Source organism: Phyllopteryx taeniolatus, chromosome 16 (assembly GCF_024500385.1).
Source record: "Phyllopteryx taeniolatus isolate TA_2022b chromosome 16, UOR_Ptae_1.2, whole genome shotgun sequence".
NCBI classification, from domain to species: domain Eukaryota; kingdom Metazoa; phylum Chordata; class Actinopteri; order Syngnathiformes; family Syngnathidae; genus Phyllopteryx; species Phyllopteryx taeniolatus.
This window is the reverse complement of record NC_084517.1, coordinates 19651295-19676938: the sequence shown is the minus strand read 5'-3', so window position 1 is coordinate 19676938 and position 25644 is coordinate 19651295. Positions and strand designations below refer to the sequence as shown.

Genomic DNA, 25644 nt, shown 5'->3' with positions numbered 1-25644 from the left:
GAGCAGCGTCTTAACTGTGACAGGCAAGCTAGCCAGCGATAACCCGGAAGTAGATCGCGTCTTATTTTCACAATAGCGGTCATTATAATGAAAAGTCATAGTGGCGGATTTTTCCTTTGACACAACGTGCCGGAACTACGTTTATATATTCACTTGCGCTTAATAACCAGAAGGGGTGAAAAAAACATTGTCTAACTAACATTGTCGACCGTTTCCGAGCGTCCTGTGTTATTTAAGACACGTTTTATAGCCTGCTGAGATTACAACGCTGCCCCCCGCTGGCTTTTTTGTTTTAATTGCTTTTTTTTTTTTTTTTTTTTTACTTCCAAAACGTGCTCTGACTTTGTTGAGTCGCGCGTCGCCGTATGCTCCACCTTAAGCGAGAAAGGGAGGGCGAAACTTTTGGGTGCAACTCAGCCGGTCCACCTTAAGCGCACGAGCCAGACGCAGGCAAGCGGACGGCCGAAGGTTTCCGCTTCTCCGCCGCTGCAACTAACGCACCAGAGAGGGAAGACCCCCCCACCCACCCTCGCCTCTCCACAACCCCCCTCAAAAAAAAAATAATAATAACACAAAAAGAAGGAGGAAAATGTCCGACGCAAAGTACCGCGAGTGGATTCTGGACACTATCGACTCGCTGCGGTCGCGGAAAGCCCGGCCGGACTTGGAGCGAATCTGCCGAATGGTCCGGCGACGTCACGGCTGCGAGCCCGACCAAACGTGCGGCGAGCTGGAGAAGCTCATACGCGAGCAGACGGTGCTCAAAGTCAACTACAAGGGCTCCATTTCGTACCGGAACGCCGCCAAGGTTCAGCGGAGGTGCCGCAAGAAGGACGACGCGGTGACGGCGACGGCTTCTGCCGCGGCGGCGACGTCAGCGGCGGCGGCCGTCAACGACGCCAGTCACTCGGACTTGAGCAACGGGGACAGCGCGCTCGGCCCCGCGGACCCGGACGACGACGACGACGAGGTTAGTCACGTTCCTTTCTTTTTTTAAAATTTATATTATAATTACATTTTTTAAATTATAATTCCCTTTACAGGTGGGGGGACGAAACCCCGCTTGGCGTATTTTTAAAATTTTATATATATATATATACACATTTTTTAATCTTTTAATGCATTATCCCAAAACGTCTTTAATGTGTCTTGAGCGGGGAGTGGTTTGCAAGTGTACCCAGAAAAGGAATGCCGCAAACGGGGAGCGGCGGTTGAGCGCTACCGCGGCGGAGGAGGGGGTGATGAAGAAGGTGCGCGTGCGAGCAAAGTCACGTCCATTTTTGCCCACTGAAAAGCCACCCGAGCACACCCGCGAGTGGTTTAAATCATCCCCCCGTTCGACGGGAAGCGACGGTTTTGAGCTCGAAACGTGGCTAAAAGTCGGCGTTCGTGGAGCTTTTTACGGTGGGGCGTCGGTCAAGTTAGCCGTCGGTACACACACGTCAAACCCGGAAGTGGCCTTTCACAAGTCAACGACTTGACCACAGTTTATAGAAGTTGATTTTATTTTGACATAACCAGCCGGAAAGACGCTTTTGGGTTCATGTAAAGTTATCAACCCGGGAAAAAAAAAAGTGTCAAAAATACAGTAGACGCGAGGACGTTGTTTGTTTTTTGAGCGTCATGTGTTTTTGAAGACACGTTTTATTCATTACAACACTACAAACCTCCCCCGGCTCACTTCCAAAGGTGACATCGCTTTATTTGAAATCCCATTTCAGCGATTGATCGTGTGGATAAACTGTAAATTGTGCTGTGGTAGTGTCTTGCGTCACTTTTTTATTTTTTAAACCTTGGGACGCGTGACTGGGCGACGCGTGAAGTCGAGCCCCTGCGTCCATTATCGGACATGCAGCGAAAGCAGGTTTACAGCAGCCTACTTCCGCGCGATTGTATTTTTTTTTTTAGTTTCTTATTATTAATTTAGTTTTTGCAGCATTTCGATATGAAAGTGGAAACGCCGAGAACCGCAAGCTTGCTTGGCTGGATGCATGCGGCCGGCGTTCCGTCCGATGTGGGTTAAGCCGCGATCACGTCGAGTAAGAGAAAAAAAAAAAAAAAAAAAAAGAGAGAGAAAAAAAGGGCGACGCAAAACACGTGCTGTGCATCACCCCGATGTGACAACGTGACGTGTCCGATAACGGACTTGTCCAAAGTCAAAATAGTGCTGCATGCACGTCGCTTTGAAGTCGAGTTTTCGTTTCTTTCTTTTTTTTTTGCCCCCCCCTCCCCTAAAAGAAAAAAAAAAAAAAAAAAAAAACGCCCTTCTCCCTCGCCCGCACCACGCACGCACAATGGCGAGACGTTCAAACTGCATGCGCACTTGGAAGGAAAACAACGAAAAGCACCTCCCATCGGCCCTTCCTCGTTTGTCATTTGCAATACATCGATTATTCGTGGATGCATCCAGCGACTCGGATCACATCGGCGTGTGTTTGTAGCGCCACATGCTCTGGGTTGATCTTTTTTTTTTTTTTTTTTTTTTGAAGGGGGTGGGGGGGGGGGGGGGGGGGTGAAAGTTGTGTGAAATGCGGCGAGGAGGAAGAGGAGGAGGAGGAGGAGGAGGAGGAGGAGGAGGAGGAGGGTTGCGCGCTCCAGGACACGCAGCAGCTCAGCCCGCTCACGACCCGCCCCGTCCAAAAAGAAACGTTTTTATTTATTTTTTTTCCTTGTCTTTTCCTCATCCTTCTTCGAAGTTGCGTCCTACTCTGCGTAACAGCTAATGATTTAGCACCGCGGAGGTCAAACTGCGACATGTGCACGAGCATTTTTTCCCCCCACTTGTCAACAATCGTCTTGCCTTGAAAACCACTGGGAGCGAGCAGGCTTTTCTTTTAGGACGTGCGCAATTCGGGAATTGCCAACGTCTTGGAGACAGGAAGTGGTCGAGACTAAACTAGTGAGAAAACAAAACTATACTATGGAGGGGCACGTGCTGGAAGCTACTCATTTAGCAACATTTATAAACAGAGACGAGGGAGACTCGAGTCAATTGACTTGACTCGAGTCGACTCGAGTCACCAGTTTTATCACTTGCGACTTGCTCGCCAAATACTTTAGAAAGGGTTGACTTTTGACTTGGTGGCCAAGAGACTTGACATGAACTATGTGACTTGACAAGTCATCTCGTTTAGAGTTGGAAATCTGCATTTTAATTAATACAGTTTGCCTTTTTTTGTTTGTTTGTTTTTTTGAAAGAAAGAAATTGTGGAGATTAAATTGAAAAAAAGTTGCAGAGACGTTTGCGGGCATGATGAAAGAGTCGGCGCTAGAAAATGCCAAGTGCGTTATTTGTCCGCTGTATCGGATGACTTTGCATTACGATCGCAGCGATTAAAAAAAAGTCGTTGACAAAAGTGCAATTCAAGATGAGTAAGTATAGTACACATTTGTGAGTAGCTGCGTGTTAATATAATTTTCATAATAGGAGTTTACAAGGCTGTCATCAGAAAGTACACAGCATAGTTTGGTCAGAAAAGTTGAGTTAAATTGTGTTTGAAATACAACTTTAAAACAATTCAGTGCAATAAATTCAATCAATCATAATCTCAGTTGTTGTTCATTGAACTTTTATACGGTGTGAATACTTTTTTCAGTGTTATGATTTGTGAAAAAATATGTTATTACTGTACCTCTTCAATATATGTTGCGACTGGAAGAAGATTGTACGACTTGACTTGCGACTCGCTGAAACCAAGTCATGACTTGACTCCACTCGCTGAAATTCTCCCCCCCCCCCTGCACATGTGTACATACTTGTTTTGCATATAACATACACAAAAGTGGTTGTATTGTGTAAAAAAAAAAAAAAAAAAATTAAAAAAAAAAAACGGATTCAAAAACGGTTTTAAAAAAATTGCAACATCTGCAACAAAAATTGTAAACATTTTTACATTCCTACATGTTGAAATGCACATTGAAGAAATTCAATACAGACTATACTGCGTTTAAATGCATCACGTCATATCAACAGCTATCCCTATACATACCCTGCAACGAGATTATTTGGATCTTCTATAACAAGTTCAATATTTCATAACCATTTTGGCCAGAAAGTTCGAGCTCGTGTATCTTGAAAAATCCTGGGAGTCTAATAAGAATAACTACCGTAATTTCTCATGTACAATGCACACCCATGTATAATGCGCGCCCCCAAACTTGACCTCAAAATTCTGGAAAACCCTTCTACCTATGTATAATGCATGATTTTGCTTCTAGCCATATGATCAAAACATGAAGTATTATCTGTATTTTGTTAGTTTTTTCAAATCATTATTCTGTAGTTAAACACCTTATTTGTACACACAATACTTTATTATTATTTTTATTTACTTGCTCTTATTTTGACATTCACAATTTTACTACTTTTATTTAGTAAATGAGAAAACACAGTTGTGTTCATATGTTTGATTATCCAGGCAGAATTTGTAACATTCTTTTGAGAAAACCTGAAGCACCAGGCGAAAACACATTTAATTTTATTTTAATGAGATTGAAATTCAACTGTCAAGCATTTCAGAAAGCATTATCATTAAACAAAACATAACCATAAAGAAATGAATGATGGTTGTTATTCAGTCATCAGTCATTTAAAAAAAAATAATAATTCACAAACGCTCCCTGGGTATGTAAACTTATGAGCAGAATTGTACATATATTCAGTCATATGGACTCGTCATATTGGAATGAAAGTGTACAACTTTTTCATAATCTAGGGGGCGGTGAAATGAAAGTGTACAGCTTTTTCATAACCTCTAGATGGCGGCATACATTGATAAAATGTGAAAGTCTTTTTTTCATTTTCTCCTCTACCTATGTATAATGTGCACTATTGAATTTTTACAATATTTGGGGTTAAAAAAATGCACATTATACACGAGAAATTACGGTACATCATGCAGTCCCGCTCAGAAATTTTGAGTGCATGACGGGAGATGCTGTTGTCAAACTTGCTTTGGAAACAGATTCAACAAAACTAAGAGAGTGCAATCACTTGAGGAACAGTAAATATATAACCGCATGTTATGGTCTTCATATATAAAAGTCCGCTGCGGTCGCACGCTGCCGCCGACTGTACAAAAAGCCTTCCGCTTCACAAAAGCAAACGCCTGTGTCACGTCATCTTCCCGAATACGTTTTCTAAGGTGAGCAATGCAAACAATACAACACTGAGCTGACACTCCACCGTCACACAGTAAAACTGTTCCGGCATAAAAAGGGATACAGATCTTCCATTCTGCTTGACCTAACAGCCGACCGAGCAAGACAAAAAAAAAACAACAAAAAAAAACCACTGAGCTGACAAAACCCGGAAATAAATCTGTGCGCGCTTACGTCATGCGGCTGCTTTTCGTCTGCAGCAAAGCATTTTCGTGATCCATTTTAGTAAGACGAGCCTACTCAAATGTATACAACCCAAAAAAAAAAAAATAATAAAATCCAGACTTTCATTATAGGCGACTATATCTGGGTGAAAATCAGATATGTCATCAAATAACAAGCCTAAAATGACTACTGAGTCCATTTTGGGGAGAATTCTTTCTGCTGACATCGTTTTCCAGTCCAGATGTATGTAATAAGTGCCAATGTTCACAGCATTCAAGAGCTGCTTTTAACTCTTCCAGGCCGACACCTCCATGGCGATGGACACAGACAGCAACGTGGACGAGGAGGGAGGCGACGAGAGTCGCGACGGACCCTCCCCCTCCCCCGCCCCCGTGTGCACGGCGCCGGCGGCCGTGTTGCGAGCGGTGTCCGCCCCTTGCTCGCCCTCCCACGCTCGGCCCGGGCCCGGGCCCATTCCAAACCCCGGCTCTGGTGGAGACTGTGCCCCCTCCTCCCAAATGGCCGCCGCCAGGCCCAGCTCCCTGCCCCCCTCCAGCCCCAGAACCCTCGCACTCGCACATGACTGGGCCAACGGGGTCAACGGGGTCGCTGGCTGCGACCAGGGAATGCACCTAGACAAAGGTAACGCAACAACATCACCTAAACATAGTAATGACATAATTAAATAGAATTCAACAGTTTTTGTCCCAATGCATCATTTGAATGCTGGTGTGCCCCCCTTGGCCACCTGGGGGCAGCACGAGACAGACAGACGGACATACTGTTCATTGAGGCGTTATTATGAACCCCACTTGAATTCTGGGATTTGTCTCCACTCCTCTCGCAGCTCATCAGTACACCACTAATGTTAGTCATTCTACGCAGAGGATAAAGAATACATGATTATGATTTGATTACCGTTGTATTGTATTTGTACATGTTGTTGCAGAACTGTTTGTGTTCAGTCTTTTGCTGAATGGGATTAAGCGCCGCAATTTAAGATGCTAATTAGCGTTAGCACTACGCTACCGGGGCTTTTCTTTAGGGCTTTTTTGGGTTGTTTTAAATACACAGGGTGTATATCTGTACATAAATGATTAGTTTGTTTTATGTTTGTGGCATTCAACAGCATGAAGCCTCCTTTTTTGATGAATTGTTCAGTTTTCCAAAATGCTGTTGATTTCTAAAGTGCGGGGAGTCGAGTTCACTGCTACCGTACAAGTCCGCATCGCAAGTCAAAGAAAAAAAATCGGTCCGACGGCGGCTCGTATCTCAAGGCACCACTGTGTGTGGACACAATGGAGGAGTGCTTGCACATCTGTGACTTTGTCCCACCTCTGTTTTTAGCGTGTGTAGCGACAGTCCACCCCGCGTCCGTCTGCCTGAGCGCCCCCAAGGACAACGTGAAGGAGGAGGACAAGATGGAGGACAGCAGCCCCCTCTCGGACCAGCTAGTACCGGACTACGCCGTGCAACTGGTAAAGCGCGCGCTCCCGTTCCTGTTGTTCATTTCCTGTTTCCTGCTCATCCTGACTTGACTGTGTTCACGTTTGATTTTTCTTCCAGGGGAGGAGCGGCGGCGACTCGTCCGAGGCTCGAGCGCAGACTCTGTCGTCGTCAGACGATTGTGAGTTGCACAAAAGTAATCACGATAACTAGAGAACGCGATGCCCGTCAGAATTCGAGACCGACTGCTGAGAGCTGCTGCTCGCGAGCCGAAATGGCATCCGAATTACTCAACAGAGGTTAATTTGGTTAATGCAGTGCAAATACATGACAGCCTATCATAGAGACTTTATTTTTATTTTGTTTTTCTTTCTGACCTGGCAGCAGACAGCAGAGTACATAAATCAAAGCAAGTACAAATACATACATAACATGCAGTTACATAATACATTACATTACATCATAGCGCACGGGGGTTAAAAGGTTCAAAACGGGATGAAAAAAAAAAAACATGTTTTATCAACAGGTACTTCAAAGGAGAATGCGGACACGCTCGCTTCCTTCGCGCAAGGCGTGAGTGTTCACGTGAACGGCGACGATAAAAGCGACGACGTGTGAGTCTCAGCAGTCAACTGTGACCTTTTCAAAACTTGTCAAAAAAATGTGACAAATAACATCTTCCTCTTTGCGGTGGAAGCTCGGTGAAGAAGGAGAAGATGAGTCAGAACTTGCTGCAGTGGACCGTGGCCGACGTGGCCAGTTACTTCGCCGACGCCGGCTTTCCGGAGCAGGCGCTGGCGTTTCGGACGCAGGTGGGTGCTCCTTCTGTTCGTCCCTGTGACCATTTTGTTGCAATATTATTATTGTTATACTTCTTCATATAAGAGGCAAAACATGCTTGCTTCAAGTTATTATCACTTGAAGTTTGCTGTAAAACTGACGAAAGAAAAACTAACATTTTGTATTTAAACACAAAAAAAAACCAAATCATATCCTTTCATCTCATAAAAGTCTGCTAGTTGAATGCTAACTTTAACTGTGATGTGAAACGTCAGAGACATGCTAACAGAAATGATTAAATTGTTAATAAATAGAATACTAAGTATTTAAATAGTATTTTAAAATGTTCCTAACAGTATGTATTTTAATATTATACAGTAATATATTATTTAAATATATTTTGGAAAAACAAAATTTGATACATTATTATTTATATTATTATATATATATTTATATTTTATAATGCACAATATTTGTTTTTATTAATCATATATTTTTACTATGTAATAGTAAATTATTTTGGAAGAATAAAACGCATCATATTGTGTAATAATATTTATTCATTGTTAAATATGGACTTATTTTGGAATTTAGAATATAGTAAATTATGCAATCATATTAAATTATATATAAAATACATTTATTATAAGAGTAATATATTATGTCAAATAGCATTTGTGAAAAATACAAAAATATATTTTAGTCTAAAACATTTAATATAAAAATCCAGTCTAAATTGTTTTATATGATTAAAAAAAAATCAAATATTAAATGTAATGATTGTTTTATGTTTGCATATTATAAATCATTTTGTAATGATAAAACATAACATTTTTTACAATTGAATTATTTTCTGAAATGTCGTTATTAGAAATCATTTTGGAATCAGAATTAAATGTAATTATTTCATTATTATACACTGTAAATAAACAACCCCCAAAAATCAGAGATGATATAATTCGAAAAGGCCTGAACAATAATGGACCTGTGTGGCCCATTCAAGGTACATTATCTTGGCCACTATATGAGGAAAATGCTGCGTTTATGTCATTTACCATAAGTAGCTTAATGCTTACCGTCCCTAACGACGCGTCCTTTTTTCTGTGCGCCCGCAGGAGATCGACGGCAAGTCGCTGCTGCTCATGCAGCGCAGCGACGTGCTGACCGGCTTGTCCATCCGACTGGGCCCCGCGCTCAAAATCTACGAGCGCCACATCAAGGTGCTGCAGAGGAGCCACTTCTTGGAATGCGACGACCTCTGATGGATTGCACAGACAATGGGGAGGACATTTAAAAAAATAAAATAAAAAATACTTCCACCAGGATCCTGCCACACATCATCGCATATATTCTATGTACTGTATATATGAAGAAGATGCGTGGAAGAAGGAGAGGACCAGTGACAATGAAAAAAAAACGAAACAAAAAAAAAAAACAATCATCCTACCTCTCATGAAGATCCTCATTTCACCCGTGCAAAAGGAGCAGTGGCCCTTTAAGAAAAGCCACACGTGCACTTCCTGTGGACTTCCTGACCGTGACTCTCTTCTGACTCTTCGCTCCCACCAAAGTCACGCAGGTAAAACAAAACACGCGCGTGTTCCGTGTAGCTGCTGACACGTGACGTCCCGTGTTCGTTTCTCCCCTTAATTTACCTCACTCCTTTGCATTGTGAGTGGCGTGATGATAAACAGACAAGGAGGTAATATTGAGGTTTTAAGACCAACGCGGTGGACCACATGCAATATTTTGTGTATCACTCGTCTGACGCTTTGTCTTGGTTGTGATACGAGTCAGCCATTGTAAGTGTATAACATTCCATTGGGTGTGCTAGTTTTTTTGTTTGTTTTTATCAATCAGTACATGCTTCCGACAAGAGTCGCAAATAAAGCTCACGCCTCCGTTCAACCTATTTGTTTAATTTTTGTGTGGAAAAATGATATTTTCAGTACAATCATGCAACGTGGGCCTAGTTTTCTGTAAGCAGTTCCATTTGTTGTTTTTATCTCAAATCAACTCTCTCCATTGAAATGAATAGAAATGTATTTAATATGTTCCAAACATTTTTTATTTTTTTTTTAAATAAGAAAAATAACACTGTACAGTATGGGTTAAACCAGTTAGTTAACTAGTCGACTTTACTACGCATTGATGTTTAATGCTTGATGTTGACTCTTTCCTAATGGGCCTACTCTCAAGCACGAACGGTAGGATTATATTTGCGCCAGCGGATTAACATTTAACGGGAGAAAGCCCACCAAACTCCAGCCCAAGTCTGTGCGCAGGTCCATTTTACTCGGATGTATTTTATGTTTAATATAGAATAGGGATAATAATAAAAATGTAACTGCGTAGTAAAGAGAGCGATACTACATGATAGGGGTTGAACCGATTAGTCGACTAGTCGACTTTACTACTACGCATCGACATTTAATGCTTGAAATCGACTATAACGCTCGTGGAGCAGCGAAATGTTTGACAAATAAAGCGCCACAGTCTACATTCAGAGATTCCGAAAATAAAACGGTTGCGGTTGAGAATAGCTGTTAGCCTCGCTAGCTTCGGCCGTTCCCATTGCCGCTCATCTTAAATGATTCATTTAAATGCGACCACGGGACTGGCGGCGAGGGGACGAGAGTAGCGACGCAAAGTCAAAAGCCCAAAAAGTTATGTCCAGTAACGCGCAGGCAACTGTGCTAACAAGAACTTTATTCATCCTCGAAGTTGTACGATACAACACGCACCAACATCGCGACATTTGTGTCCGTTCACAACACTTGAATCTATCTTGAAATACAATAAATGAACAAGTGAAAAAGAAACAGTGATACTCAACAGACTATTTTTGGAGCCCGGCTACATCATGGGACACAAGATGAGACCGGCATGTCAAGAGAAACATGCGCAAGTTCCCACTAATTACAACATTCAGCGCAATGGTGAGTTGTATTTTTAATCATTTTGTTTTTCTTTGTTACTATGCCAAGCCGACGAAATATCTTGTCATGTGAAACCGGTCTGTACCGCAGAAAAAGGTTGGGCACCGCGGTCCTGTCGTGAAAAAATATCAATGATGATTGACATTGATTGATCGACTATGACGACATTTTCATCACATCAGTAGAGTACAAAAAAAAATAAAATACACAAAAAAACCCTGGGAGTATCGTTTTAAAAGTTTATTTTCGTTGCTTGGCTACGGCCCACTTGACCCCGTTTGGATCCTTGCGCCTCTGCTCTGTGCCAAATATGCACTTGACCCCGTGTTGTTGTGGCCATCGGGGGTCGCTACAGCAAGTCACTGGCATGATTTGCTTGGCACAGTTTTTATGCCGGATGGTCTTCCTGGCGCAACCCACCCAATTTTTTCTTTTTTTTTTAAACCCAGGCTTAACACCGGCCAGAAATCTAACCCATGCGATCTACAGCAGCATGTACCACAGCACCATCAGTACATGCACTTGATACATGACAGGTTCAAGAACTGAAAGGGTCCCCCACCCAAAAAAAAATTTGCAACTGCTGAACTCGTGCAAGTATGTGGCAGTTCACCATAATGAACTTTTGCAAATTAGCCAGACAAGTAAGCAGATAACAAAAGATTTACTTGGTAGTTTAATTTTTAATTAATTAAATAAGGTAATTTAAAAAAAAATCACTTCCGCATCAAATGTTTCCGTGAAAGCACTTCATGATGCCGGTGGTCAAACAAACTTGTTTCATAAGTCAAAAGCTTAAAAGAATATCACTTTTCGCTGTATGTGGTGAAACCCCTGCCAACAGTAGCAGCCAACTGACATGTAGAAATACTTTCAAAACCAAGCAATGTAGCAAAATAACAAAAATAAAAACTTTCTCCGTAAATTAAGACTTTAAAGCAGCCAAACCTTGCGCGCTCCAAATGGTGGCGGTCCATCCAGTACACAGATCGCCATGCAAATGTCAAAACAAATAGAACAAATTGCTCAAAATGTGTAATAATAAACATTCATTACATTATATTTTTTGCATACATTTCGTATGACTCTGGGAGGATTTGAACACAAATGGCCCCTGATAGGAAAAAGGTCGCCTCCCCCCCGCCGAGGCGGTGTGGCGTTCTAGAGGATGAAGGGCAGAATGGGGGAGCGCAGGGTGGGATAGTCCTTGAACTCCTTCAAGTAGCCGCGGTGTTTGCCTCGGGCCCACACGCTCATCTGCACGAAGGCGGCCAGCGTGAAGAGAGCCACGGGCAGGCACTGCGTCATCACGCTGAAGCCCAGCCACGAGCCCACCTCAACACACAAACACGCATATGCACGTTACAAAAATCAGATACGCACGTTGCTGTCAAACCACCCGCCCAGATTTGGCAGCCTTCATTCAACGACTGTACAACTACGGCTAGCGCAATGATCCTTTGTACAGAGGCTCCTTCTAGTGTTATGCGAAAGAATCACAGTCTAAGTCCAATTCAATTGTATTTAACTTTTAAGTTCAATGCATTTGCATTTCGCTTTTACAAACTGCTTTACTTTTCTTTTTTTTTTTTTATGTACGTAAAGTTTTCATGTAAAATTGTTCATGCAATACGTCCTGAATCATAAAGTCATTTTTTTAATTTCCCAATATTTAAGCACAATGTTATTCTTCAAACTGCATAATGCTACATAGTGGCGTACTTCTACTGAAGGATACAGTGTGTGAATACTTTTGTCACGGCTGACTGTATGTAATATTTTTGTGCTTTCAAATTAGTCCAGGGCTTGTAATAAGTACAGTACCAGAATGGTCATTGCCATGGCAACCACGAATCAGCTACTGTAGGGGTCTATGATACATCGTGGACTAGCCAGGACACCCATTGTGATGGTTAATTAGCACTAGCATTCAAGCTAATCTTACTTTTCAGACGTACTGAACATGAGCAGACATTGATCATTTATGTTTTAGTTACTGGGTCATTATTATCATTGTTTAGAGACATGATTAATTTGTCTTCATTAAAAAAATATATATATAAAAATGTAGGGAGTTTTTTTTTCTATTAAAGAACATTTTGTATTTGTTGAATTTTAGATAAAAATATACAACGCACAAAATTTTGAGTGGCGTTTTTTTTATTGGCTAGCATTCACTTTGGAACGAGCAACTTGAAAGCTAATGAACATTATTTTTATATAGGTGCTTTTTGGGACACCTTACACAAGGATACCTTCAGGAAATAAATATTAAGACAGATGAAGTTGAATCTAGATAACTGCAAACATTTTGTCATTGTACAATTAAAAAAAACTTGTATTTCCTGTTCTTAACCTAACAGAATTTGGCGATACATGCTTTTCACAGGGACCAATTATTTGTCCAGCCTGAATTTCTTTTTGGTGTGCAGAATCTATTTTCATAAGTTGCCAAAAAAAAAAAAAAAAAAAAAAAACATTGTGAATTGTATTGTGACTTTTTCCTAAAACAATTTTGGCATTGCATATTTTTTGTTGATTCTTACCTCATACGTATAGTTTGGACAAGACACCAGCCAGAAAATCCACGTGAAGGGATTCTTCGTCGGGTAAGGAATCTTCTTGACTTTTAAACCTGAGATGACAGGAAACCTAGATATTTCTTCAGTTTTAAAAAACTATAGTAAACTGCTGAATTACCGGGTTGCTTGAGGTTCCGAAGCGCGACGTGGATGGAGAAATTCCCAAGTTGGCAAAACTTCGTCAATACAAAAAAAAAATTATTAACAAGAACATCCTAGCATGAGCGCGTAGTTCGATTGACAGCCTTGATTTTCATGTTAAACCTACCAAGAAAAAGTAAAGTCCGACATTCACTTGCTGCTGACCGTAAACTGAAAAAAAAAAATAAAATAAATGGAATTCAATGTGAATTTATGAGTGAGAATATATGAGGGGGGCACTTACGCGGCGGCGTGTAGAGCGGGTGGTTGATGTAGTACGCCATCCAGGCCGCGGCACTCCAGTAAAAGCCACAATTCTGCAATAATTCATCACATTTGGTGATTTTTCATCTTCCTAGCAGAAATTTGAACTCAGAACCACAAAAAAAAACAACAACTAGTAACTCATTCCACTGGCAGCTGTTTTTTATTCTTCCCATTATATAATTTAGATTCCATTTTTTGTCCAATTACAATTAACGTCATTATTTTTTTTTTTATTAATGTATATATTATATCTGAAACACGGACTTTAACTGTTGTTGTTTTTACAATTTAAAAAGTAAATCAAATAATTATCATACTTGACTTCCTAAGCCTTTCATTTAAAGGACAAGTCAGTGTCTGTAGTTTTTTTCTTCCTGCTTTTTAGGGGGGAAAAAAAACTTGAATTTTGGAGATACATGCTTTCATTGGCAACATGGATTTAAAAGTCTTGGCAACATTAAAACTTCCGAAGCAGTCTCCATGAATCAGTGTTTATATATATATATATATATATATATATATATATATATCTCCACATTTCTTTTTCAGGGGGGTTGAAAGGAACAGAATTTGCTGATACACGCCTTTTTATATTTCCAGAGCAGTGATTTCATTGCAGAATCATTTGTTTCGTTGGCTTGTGGGCTTCTCATGTGTGAGCCCTGTGAACTCATCCAAGCAATATTTATAATTGGTCGTTTATAATGGGGCCCGCAATAGGCATGGAATTGGGAGTTAACACGTCTGCCTCACGGTCGAACGGTTCTGGGTTCGAATCTCGGCCTCCGAGTCACCTTAAATATGTTCCGGAGAGGCATGGTCCCGTGCGAGATGCGGTGGACGAACATTGTCTCCAAAATCCTCTTGATGTAATGTAAAGAGTGACAGATGCAAGCAGAACTGTGCAAAAAAAAAAAAAAAAAAAAGTACATTTTCATATTTAAAATGTAATGATTATAAAATAACAGGGAAAAAAAAAAAGTAATTATAAGCTGACACGGACTGTACGACCCAGTTCTTGCTGGCGGTGAAGTCGTATTTTGGAGCGTAGATGAAGGGGACGCGGAAGTAGAACATTAAATAGATGACCAGCGGACCGACGCACTCTGCAAGGAAGACCTAAAGCAAGCAAAGAAAAAATGTATACAGTCGATAGCACCTTTTACAGAATAAGGCCTCAAAGTCCTTTCAAGACTTTGATTACGACACAACTCACAAAAAAAATTGTCATTTCAGACCAAACATAAAATTCACTGGAACCTTTAGCGGCGAACTTAAATTTGACCTTCTCTAAACTTCTGAATGCACATGTCCAACTGTTCAGTTTTGCTACTTTTTGCACATCTGGCTGTTCTACAACAAGGAGCCGAAGGGCAAAATTCACTGCAGGTGTTTGATCCATTAATGCGGCACATGAATTCCACATGGGGTTGCCGAGTCTCTCTCATGAGAACGTGGTCTCCCCCGCTTAAATCTTGGTCTTGACTTGGTTTTGTCTCCTCAAAAGTCATGGTCGTCACCTGTTTGAAGTCTTGAGTTGCTCTGAACTCGAAGTCTTGGTCTTTACTTGATCGTAACTCAATTAGGTTTTGGTCTAGACTTGGTCTCGGCTCCTTAAAGTCTTGGTCTTGACATGGTTTTGTCTCCTCAAAGTCTTGGTTTTCACTTGGTCTTAACTCCTTAAAAGTCTTGGTCTTGCCTTTGGTATCACTTCCTTGAAGTCTTGGTCTTGTCATCTCAAAGTCTTGGTCTTGATTTAGTCTGAAATACTTAAAATCTTGGTCTTTACATGGTTTTGTACCCTCAAAGTCTTGGTTTTCACTTGGTTTTAACTCCTTAAAAGTCTTGGTCTTGCCTTTGGTATCACTTCCTTGAAGTCTTGGTCTTGTCATCTCAAAGTCTTGGTCTTGATTTAGTCTGAAATACTTAAAATCTTGGTCTTTACATGGTTTTGTACCCTCAAAGTCTTGGTTTTCACTTGGTTTTAACTCCTTAAAGTTTGTATCTTGACTTGTTCTTGTCATCTCAAAGTGCTGGTCTTGACTTGCCTTGGTTTGAGATGATCTCAACCCCTACAAGTTTCCTTCTTGACTTGGTCTCGTTACTTAAAGTCTTGGTCTTGACTTGGTCTTGCCTCCGCAATGTCTTGGTCTTGACTTGTCCTTTTCCGCTCAGTCTTGTTTGAGATGATCTCAACCCCTTAAAGTCATAGTCTAAACTCTGGTCTTGACTTGGCCTTGGCTCCGCAGTCTTCCAACTGCTTGAGCATTGACAAAGTACAGACTCCACCACCTCATAGTGCACTTCCAACATCTCTGATATCTGTCGAAATCAATAGAGTTCTTGCACTAAAATACTGTAGATGTGGGTAGCGAGCATGGGGGCAACACAGTGGGCAACAACGTGGCACAGTGAGGGAGACAAGAGCTTGGGGGATGGGGGGGGGGGGGCGCAATAAACACCTAGGAGAGAATTGGGGCCATGAGATTAGATGTCCCGGGATAGCTAGGCGCTGCGGGAGGTGAGAGGAAGACAAACGACCTCAAATGGCCTTTTAAGTGTCACACTGTGCGTGTGTTATGAACTCACAGTCCCCCATGTGAGCTGCGGTCCGAGGTCCCTGAAGTAGAAGCTGGCTGTGGTTCCCACAGGAAGTGTTTGGAGGACTTCCTCATCCCTGAGACACTTGGTCTCTGTGAATAAAACATCATCCAATTAAGAGCTAGCTGTAGATCACATGACCTTGCAACTGGTGGACCTACTTGGATCCAAGCGCAGGGACTGTCTGGCCGGGTACCACTTTGGATCTGTCAAAATGGATGAACTTGTGGTCAAACATTTAAATGTTCTCCTGTTCTTCTTTTCTTTAACATACGTACATGATTTGTGAAACAAAGCCTTAATATCCAAAATAGTGGCAGTTGGCTCCACCTGTAACCACAATGCAAACATTTTTTTTTTAGTATTAATAACAGTGCTGTGTTAACATTATTAACATTCATAGTATATCACTAGTTAAAGTGTTGTAGTAGGACATTAGTAGCACTAATCTGAGCTCCTCAAAGTCTTGGTCTTGGCCAGGTCTCTGCTCCTTAAAGCTTTGGTCTTGACTTGGTCTAAAGCCCTGTCTTGGCTCTTTAAAGCCTAGATCTTGACTTGGTCTGAATTCTTGGTCTTCACTTGATCTAATGTCTTGGTCTTGACTTGGCCTCGGCTACTTAAAGTCATGGTCTTGACTCAGTGTGAATTGTTGGTCTTGACTTGGTCTAAAGTCTTGTTTGACTTAGCCTGGACTTGCCAAAGTATTGATCTTGACTCTGTCTTAAAATCTCAAAGTCTTCGTCTTGGTTTGATCGCTGCTCCTTAAAGCTTGGGTCTTGACGTGATCTCAACTCACAAAGTGTTGGCCTTTACTTGTTATGATCCCCTAAAATGCTTGGTCTTGACTTTGTCTTTATCCCCCAAAGTCTTGGTCTGGATTCAGTCTTGGCTCCCCAAAATCATAGTTTTGACTTGTTCTCAAATCCTTCAAAGTCTTGGTGCTCACTCAATCTAAAGTCTTGTTCTTGGCTATATAAAATCCTTGCCTTGACTTACTCTCTGCTTCTCAAGTTCTTTGTCTTGAGTTAGTCTTGGTCTGGACTACAACCGTAGTAGCTAGCTAGGGATGGCTATCATATTCCGTGGTGTGTTAACCAGCGTTATAGTCCTCATTGGTGTCTTTCTTTCATCTCATGGACTTTCTTCACCCTACTGTAACGCTGCTATGACGTCATATTTAGCGCGCAGCAGTTTGTGCTAAATGACATACCAAACACAAACATGAAAGCCATCCTGGGGGGGGGGGTGCGAAAGTGCCACAAGGAACCATAAAACCTACAACATGCTTCACATTCTTCAGCTGTCTTAGTTCTGTGAGGTCAAGGACTTCAAATATCTGCGATCACGAGACAATGATGTCAAAATATTTTGTAATTCTAAAATTAAAACAAAAGTGGATCCTGGCCAACAAGCTCACCTTGTCCAGCAGGAGCAGTTTCTCCTTGGTCTTTACATCCACAATCTCCACCTCAAAGTAAACGATCCTTTTTGGCTTTTTGGGCGGTTTGGGTCGGGGCCTGGATGAAGACTTTTTCTCAGGCTCTGAACCGTTGACATTCTTTGCCTCTAAGGCGAGGACGTCCATGATTCCCAAGAGTCGTCCGGTGGAACAACCTCCAGCGCTACTGGTCCGTGGGTCCGGGACGAGCGGTGCGAGGATAGCCTTTCACCCCTGGAGGAAGACGGCGGTGAAACGCAAATATCCTTTGGGTTTGTGCGCCGAAGGAAGAGCGAAAAAATGCCTGGAAGACGAACTGGTGTGGAAGAACATGACATTGAGCCTCACCTGAATAGCTCAGACTGCAGCCCCCGTCACGGTAGGCAGAGGCGCTGAAGACGAAACCGGAGAGCCGCAAGACATAATCCACAGAGCGCCATTTGCGAGGCTAAATATAAGCCGCCTGATTTGCTCTTCACACAGCAGCTCGGCCGTAACCTTGGGCCCACGCATACAGTACGCAGTCGGGCCAGTGACAAATACCGACGTGCGGTCCTTGGACACGGGTCAGCGATCTTCTACTTTAGAAGACACCCCTCCTGTCCGCTTTGATTCTGGCTTTAGGAGGCCTGCTTTAAAGTCCGATCTGGTGTGATGAAGTCCCTCGACATGCCGACACACACATACACCCCCCTTACTCCACTGACCCCTGGACCACCTGTTTACCTATTCTTTCCTACTATTGACCTTTAATGTCCCATGAATGATGTCCTCTACGCAGATCTCTCAAGTGGTGATTTTACATGAGGAGCAAGTAAGGCTGTCCCCGAAAGTGTCCAGAAGATGTTATGATAAACATATCTCAGTATTTTTTTTTTTTTTTTGTCTGATTGTGTTACCGCCATCTCTCATTGTCCTTTCTCAGCTGTGAGCGTTGCAAATTTTTGGGTATTACCAAATCACATTTTCTATTTAATACAGAGTATTGATCCCACTGCAAAATTGTTCATAAAGTACCTTGTTTCATAATCTCAAGTCTTGAGATTTTGTCTGTGTTCCTGCCAACTCTCCCTGGCCTGTGAGTGCAGCATTTTTTTTTTGTAATGTATTACTAAATCACATTTTATGTTTAATACAGAGTATTGGTTGAATTGCATAATTAATGTTTATAAAGTGAGTGGGATTGATGTGAATGTGTTTTATAGCATCTTCCATTGGGAATGAAGGGGTGGGGGGGGGGGGTGAAAAATGTGGAACTGTGGGAAATGGTGTGTGTGGCGTGAATTTTTGGAACATGTTGAAGTTGAAACGGTGTGGATCGGATGTAAAATGTGGATGTAGAACACCGTCAAAAAATGGGGCGGAATGAGAATATTAAAAATAGAATAATATAATACACTGATCGTAAAGAGGGCGACGATCATACAGCTGCGCATGCCCAGTTGATGTAAACTAGCTAAAAGTGAGGAAAAGTCGTAAAATATGATGTGTGTCACATCCACATATCGCTTTAACTAATATGAAAAATAATAAAATGTGATTTAAGGAGGAAAAACTGTTATTTTACAGCATTGGCGTTAAAAAATGAGTTTAGCCCACTTCCTGGTCTTCGCGCAAACCCGGAGGTAACAGCAGGGAATCATCTCAACAAACACGTCATGAACGCTAGCCGAGCTTCTTCCAGAAGTTTCTTTCCTGCCGCTGGCTTCCTGCCTCGGCGCCCCCACCAATAGCCCCGGGACGTCGAGTCACCGTTGACCCCGCTCGACTCGCCGGTCTGACGTCTGCTCGTTCAATGTGGGTGACACTTGAGTCATCGTCTTTGGCGTGAAGCGGAAGGCTAATTTACCTGAAGCTAGCCAGGAAGCTAGCGCCGTTTAACCGCATGCGGTAGTTGGCAGCCGCTCCACCTGGAATGTCGTTTTTTCCCGAGACGTGGGTGAAGAAGTGAGCGGTCGTTGTGATGGGGAAAGACTACTACAAGGTGCTGGGAATAGCCAAGGGCGCGTCGGAAGACGAAATCAAGAAGGCGTACAGGAAGCAGGCCCTCCGCTACCACCCCGACAAGAACAAGTCCGCCGGTGCCGAGGACAAATTTAAGGCGATAGCGGAAGCCTACGACGTCCTCAGCGACGCCAAGAAGAAAGACATTTACGACCGATATGGCGAAGAAGGTAACTGACCACGTTTTGTTTAGTTTTTTACTCCGTTTCCTAATCTGTCCATAAATGTGTGTTAACGCTGCAGTTTGAGAACTTTCTAGAAAGAACCAGAACCCCCCGACGGTTGTCGCTTCGCTAGCTGAAATGATTGAAAAGCGTACAATTTGTGCCTTTCACTCCCATTAATTGTCACTTGTCAACCAGAAGAAATAATAATAATCAACACATATGACTACGTTAATGACGTCACATACACGTCGCTAATTCGGAAACGCTTGCCAGCCTCAGACACCCCCCCAAAAAAAAAAAAACGTGTGGTCCACAAACTCAAGTCCAACAAAGTGCGCCATTTTGTTACAACTCCTGTTTTTAATGCATCGATTACACTGTTTGCATTAAAAAAATGTGCACATAAATAACCTGTGACGACCTGATTATATTTTATAATCTTGTGATGCAAGATGAGGCTACACAAATGTCAGAACAAGCAGAACAGCTGAACTTTATGTGGGGTTATCAGTGGCATTTGAAACGGGGGCACGTGTGTGTTTCTCCCATTTTAATCGCGTTTGAATGCGATTCACAAAACCTGGCGTTTAAACAGTGTGTGTGGACCTGTATATACAATGTATATTTTTTGTGACATTTTTGTTATGACATTTTGGTTTACTAAAGTTGGAGAAAGACTGATATTGATGACTTCCTGATTCCCGTTTTAGGCCTGAAGGGTTCAGCCGGCGGTGGCGGCGGAGCCCGCAGCGGCTCCGCGTACAACTACACCTTCCACGGCGACCCCCACGCCATGTTCGCCGAGTTCTTCGGCGGACGCGGCCCCTTCGACCACTTTTTCTCGCAGAACGGCGGCGACGACTGCATGGACGGCGCCGACCCCTTCGCCGCCTTCGGGATGGGCGACATGGGCGGCTTCCACCGGCCCTTCAAGTCCCACCTGGGCGGCCCCCGCTTCGGCCGCGAAAGGCAGAAGGACCCGCCCGTGGTCCATGAGCTGAAGGTGAGCCTGGAGGAGGTCTTCGCCGGCTGCACCAAGAAGATGAGGATCTCGCGCAAGAGACTGAACCCTGACGGCCAAACCACGCGCAGCGAGGATAAGATTTTGTCCGTGGACATCAAGCGCGGCTGGAAAGAGGGAACCAAGATAACCTTCCCCCGCGAGGGCGACGAGACCCCCACTAACATTCCTGCCGACGTGGTGTTTGTGGTTAAAGACAAGCCTCACCCCGTGTTCAGGAGGGAGGGCTCCGATATTATTTACCCTGCCAAAATATCACTCAGAGACGTAAGTAGCTCTCTTACGCTCACTGAACACTTCATTAGGTACACCTGCACCACGAATGATATCAGATGGCCATTTTGAAAATTACAGCCTTTCATATAAAAGTACAGCTTTAATATTCATGTAATATTTTTTCTTTGTGTGTAAAATTATTTTTTTCTTATTTTACCCCACCCCCAACCACAAATAATTTGACTGTCATATTTCAATGTAAAATTAATACTAAATTCTGATGAAATTATTACTACATTCAGACTTTTTTTTGTTCAAATCTTAAAAATGCAGGAAAAGTGCTAATATCACAAGAAATTAAAAGCAATTTATTTTTTTCATTTATTATTTGGAATTTAATTTAATAAAAAAATCCTAATATAGCTCTTTTGGATTTTTGTTGTGCTAAAAATAATGGTACAATTAAAACAAAGCACTGTGTAGCTACCAGAACTGATGACATATTATAGTATTATGTACAATGTATCACATCAATTAATTCAGCAGTTTTGATTCCGTAATGCTTCGTGTTACTTGATTTCCAACATAGACATCAACTTTACAAGCGTCACCTCTGCTGCGTCTTGTGGTGACGATATCTACTGCAACCCGTGTGGCAGTGCAGCGAACACCCGCGTAGTCACGGTTCGGCAATGACAAATTCTCATTTGCTGAATTTTCCGTCATTATTCGCTGATAAACTCACCTAAATTCCGACCAAAGTAATGCAAGTATGTGCTCTGCTGTCATCCTGTGGCATCTTGGTGTCAAGGAACTGTGTTCAAGTAAGTGGCGGAGGTTCACTGAGACAAAAGTTCTTTGCCATCATCCCGGCCATTTGTGGGCAATTAAAAACCTTTTTTGGAGGGATAAACAGGGGTTCACTTTCTCATGTACATAGTAGAGATGATTATCATTAGCTAGATTAAAAAAAAAAAATTAAAGTTGCCAACTTCATATTCCAATGTTTTTGGCAAAAAACATTTTGTTTCAAACGCACTGGTATTTGTTATTTGGTCAAAAATGACATTGCCTATTATGCTAATGTTATGCAAACGTCAGCTTTACAGATGCCACCTCTGCTGTGCAGGCGGTGTGTGTTGTGGTAATGACGTCAACTGCAACAAGTGTCGGAATGTTATGGTAAAGATAATTACATCAATGTCAGCAAATCACAGATGCCACCTGTGTGTAGTAGAGGTAATGTGATTATTCATTTGTGTTTTGTGTGTGTAGGCTTTGTGCGGGTGCACGGTCAGCGCGCCGACGCTGGACGGCCGCACCGTCACGGTGACGTCCCGGGACGTGGTGAAGCCGGGCACCAAGAAGCGCATCGCGGGCGAGGGCCTGCCGCTGTCCAAGTGGCCCGACAAGCGGGGCGACATGATCCTGGACTTCTGCGTCAAGTTCCCCGATAAGCTGGGCCAGAACACGCGCGACGCGCTCAGGCAGGTCCTCCCGCCGTGATGCGGTCCGCCACGCACGGAAGGAACACTTGTTCAACCCCATGCCACGCCACGCCGCTCTTCAGGGTGCTGTTATTTGGGTTTACTTTGAAACCTGGTCTTGAAACGACTCAGGGATGCTTTGCATTGACTTCAGTTTGCTTGCTGAAGGCAAACTTCTCCAAAAATATCTTAAAACTAAGACCAGAGTAGTGACTTTAGTATTTATCCTCTTTCTAAGACAACAATTTATTTGGGAGTGAACAAACACTGCCTGAGTTTGAAACCTTTTAGCTCTTTCGTTTCTTTTACTAGCACACACTAACACTTAACAGTCTGCTGATTGAAAATCAATAATGGAGCTTGGACACTATAAAGGAGTGAGGCTGCCCTGACAACCAAAATGAGAAAGGAGGAAATTGTAATATTTCAAAGACTATATTTTATGCAACTTGGAAACTTACAAACTTTGTTTTTATTTTTATTTATTTTTTACTGAACAAATACGTAAAATTACAGTAAGTCAAAAATATTACAAGTCAATTTAAAAAAATATATTGATGAAAACTCGTTTTTCTGCATGGGTGGAGATTACACAAACAAATCTTTAAAATTTATTTTATGAGGGAAAACAGGTAAAATATTAGTAAAATAATTGCAGTCATAATTTCACCCAAAATTAAAGTGTTTTTTTAATTTATAATTGATGAGAAAAATGCATACTTTTAAAGTTTTTAAGTCAAACTGTGCATAAAGCATAACTATTGAATTGATATGAAGCGATATTGGTTATTCTGACATTCGTGCATTGAAACGACAAATTTATTCTCGTAATACTGTGACGTTTTGGCTCAAAAGAAGTCACATTTGATATTCAATGTATGACATTTTACTTGTAATTTTTACAATTTAATTTTTAAAATTTTTTTTATCCCCCCCCCTCAGTGGTGCTTTTACACTCCAATGTGGAAAACACCTGAACAGTGTTTCAAGATGCACCGAGCCCCTTCACCCGTTCTCATTTCGTAATATATTTCGTTCACTGCCATTGACTGCTGTTGAATTCCAATATCCATGTCAACATGGAGGACTGGCAATGTGTGAAGCGCCCATGTGGCGTTCAAGTGACGCGGGCGTTTTTTTTCGGTTCCACTTCCTAAGGTTCGAGCTCCCTTTTAATGAACAATACCTCCGATGTCGCACTGTGAGCGCTGTTTCACCGTCGCTGACCTCATGTGGACTGTGTTTACTATGCCACTTACCTCATTCGTTAGTTGCACAATAAACAACGGCAGTGAAGTAGCATTCAAATACACTTATGTATTAGCTGGGGAAAATCTGAATTATTTTAATTTATGTGCCAAATGATTGTCATGTGGGCGTCGTGTGCGGATGTTGAAGGCAAGTTGAAAATATTTTTAATATATTGCATTATCATAATAGCACTTGTTTGACTTTTGGTCACTTTTAAGGAGAAAGACGACAACTTTCTGCCCGACGTAACACAACTGTGTAGAGATCTCTAGTCTCTTCTGATGCCTTCCTTTTTTTGCATCTACATCACGCACAGTGGATATAAAAAGTCTACACACCCCTGTTTCAAAAGTGGCAGGTTTTTGTGATATGAATAAACTGAAACTAAGATGAATCATTTCAAAACCTTTTCCACCATTAATGTGGCCTTAACCCTGTGCAAACTAATAGTTTTTTGCAGGGATCTTTTTCAGAGGAGAAATTAAACGAGTGAAATGTGGTACATAAGTGTGCACACCCACATAAACTGAGGCTTTCCCTGTGTTCAGAATGAACCGATCACATTCAAACTCAAATACAACTGCCACCATTTAAAATGTTTTGTTTACCCCAATTAAGGTTCAGGTGTTCTAGTAGGATTTTTCTGACATTTTTTAGGGGGGGCTTTTTAGGCAGGGAATGAGATCCCTCTGGTGCTGTGGAAAGCTCTCTGCGGTGATGTAAGGTGTGACTACAAAAAGGTCAGCAAACGCTTAGAACTTCAAAACTTTATTCGGAGTGTGCACACTTTTGCAGCCACATCTATTTTTACTTCTCAAATTTTTTTTTTCCCCAAATTTGAGTTGTCAGGCTAAAGGCCACAATGGATGATTCCCCCCCCCCCACACCGCCTTTATCACAAAAACCTGACATTTGAGCACAGGTGTGTAAACATTTTACAGTATATCAACTGTAGACATTCAAGAGGTTGTACTAGCTGTTTCTTTTCATGTAATTGAAGTGTCGGGATTCATCCTAAGGACCGTGTGGACTTGCTTTGGCCCCATCGACATGACCATGCAATAACTGGCTAAATTGTGACACATTTTCTTAATTTTGCACTATAAACTTGGGAGTTTTACGTGGGTTTTATTGCATTCACACAAACTCTATGCCTCTGGGATATGAATGAACATTTCACTGACCAGATGACTGCAAAAACAAATAAAATGTCTTGTTACGACTACATTGTAATGTTTGTGGCGCAAATTAATCATAATGTATGTACAGTTTTGAGGTCTTCCAGCAAGTGCAGTTGTCGCTGTCTCTGTCGCCATCTGGCGCACGGTTGAAAAAAAGCGTTACATCCGGTTACCTTTACAATTTTAGGTCTTTCTTTTTGTCTTAACAGTCACAATTAGCAGTGTTTAAATGGTCTTTAAAAATGATAAATTGCTATAAAATAGTTCGACTGGGGCCTTACTGCTACTCTGACACCGTAATTAGTATCCTTTGGTGGTTTTTAAACGTAGGCACGAGTGTGTGTGCGCCCCCTTGCTGACGTCCCCACCAGTACCACAACAGTGCTTTTGACGTGTCGGTGACGAAAAAGGAGCACAACCTTGAAATTTGGGACGACAGTACTGACGCGAATAATGTTTACACTTAATTGTAAAGTAATGTATGTAGTTTAAAGTAGTGTGGAGTGAACTAATTACCGGCTACTGGGAGTGCTCACGAGTTTGAAACAACATGGATGTCGACCTCCAGTCAGGTGGGTTTAACAAATTATAATTGATACAGCTCAGCAAAATTTAGACATTTTAGCTGTTATTGATATATTACGTACTTTTTCAAATAGACTCCCTCCCCCGTTAGGAAAAAAATGGACGGTGGTGCCCTGACTAACGAGTTTATTTCGTCCTGTGACATGCTCGGAAATCAAATCAACCTTCCTAATTGAAGGGACACTCCATTAATCCGTTCCTGGCTATTAGCTT

General features: G+C 42.0%; 3 protein-coding genes across 4 annotated transcripts; 2 read left to right on the top strand and 1 right to left on the bottom strand.

Moving 5' to 3' along the window:
* The first annotated feature begins 309 nt into the window (after positions 1 to 309).
* samd1a (sterile alpha motif domain containing 1a) lies at positions 310 to 9459 on the top strand. Its single transcript, XM_061748781.1, has 7 exons — positions 310 to 970; positions 5625 to 5967; positions 6673 to 6803; positions 6892 to 6952; positions 7298 to 7385; positions 7469 to 7583; positions 8667 to 9459. The coding sequence occupies exons 1-7, from the start codon at positions 590 to 592 to the stop codon at positions 8811 to 8813; spliced, it is 1266 nt and encodes a 421-aa protein (XP_061604765.1). The 5' UTR covers positions 310 to 589; the 3' UTR covers positions 8814 to 9459.
* Positions 9460 to 10240: 781 nt separating this feature from the next.
* Positions 10241 to 18801, bottom strand: LOC133465728 (very-long-chain enoyl-CoA reductase-like). 2 transcript variants are annotated; one of them, XM_061748782.1, is made up of 12 exons: positions 17868 to 18801; positions 17499 to 17753; positions 16360 to 16411; positions 16243 to 16287; positions 16070 to 16173; positions 14484 to 14599; positions 14275 to 14380; positions 13458 to 13530; positions 13341 to 13384; positions 13191 to 13248; positions 13037 to 13125; positions 10241 to 11825 (listed from the first exon to the last, which is right to left on the bottom strand). In XM_061748782.1, exons 2-12 carry the CDS (start codon positions 17664 to 17666, stop codon positions 11652 to 11654), a joined length of 1029 nt encoding a protein of 342 aa, XP_061604766.1. In that variant the 5' UTR covers positions 17667 to 17753; positions 17868 to 18801; the 3' UTR covers positions 10241 to 11651. The 2 variants fall into 2 exon arrangements, with proteins under 2 accessions (XP_061604766.1, XP_061604767.1); XM_061748783.1 differs by having other exon boundaries at positions 17499 to 18801.
* Positions 18802 to 19082: 281 nt separating this feature from the next.
* On the top strand, positions 19083 to 24892 carry dnajb1a (DnaJ heat shock protein family (Hsp40) member B1a). Its single transcript, XM_061748784.1, has 3 exons — positions 19083 to 19693; positions 20401 to 20978; positions 22203 to 24892. The coding sequence occupies exons 1-3, from the start codon at positions 19483 to 19485 to the stop codon at positions 22431 to 22433; spliced, it is 1020 nt and encodes a 339-aa protein (XP_061604768.1). The 5' UTR covers positions 19083 to 19482; the 3' UTR covers positions 22434 to 24892.
* The last annotated feature ends 752 nt before the right edge of the window (positions 24893 to 25644 follow it).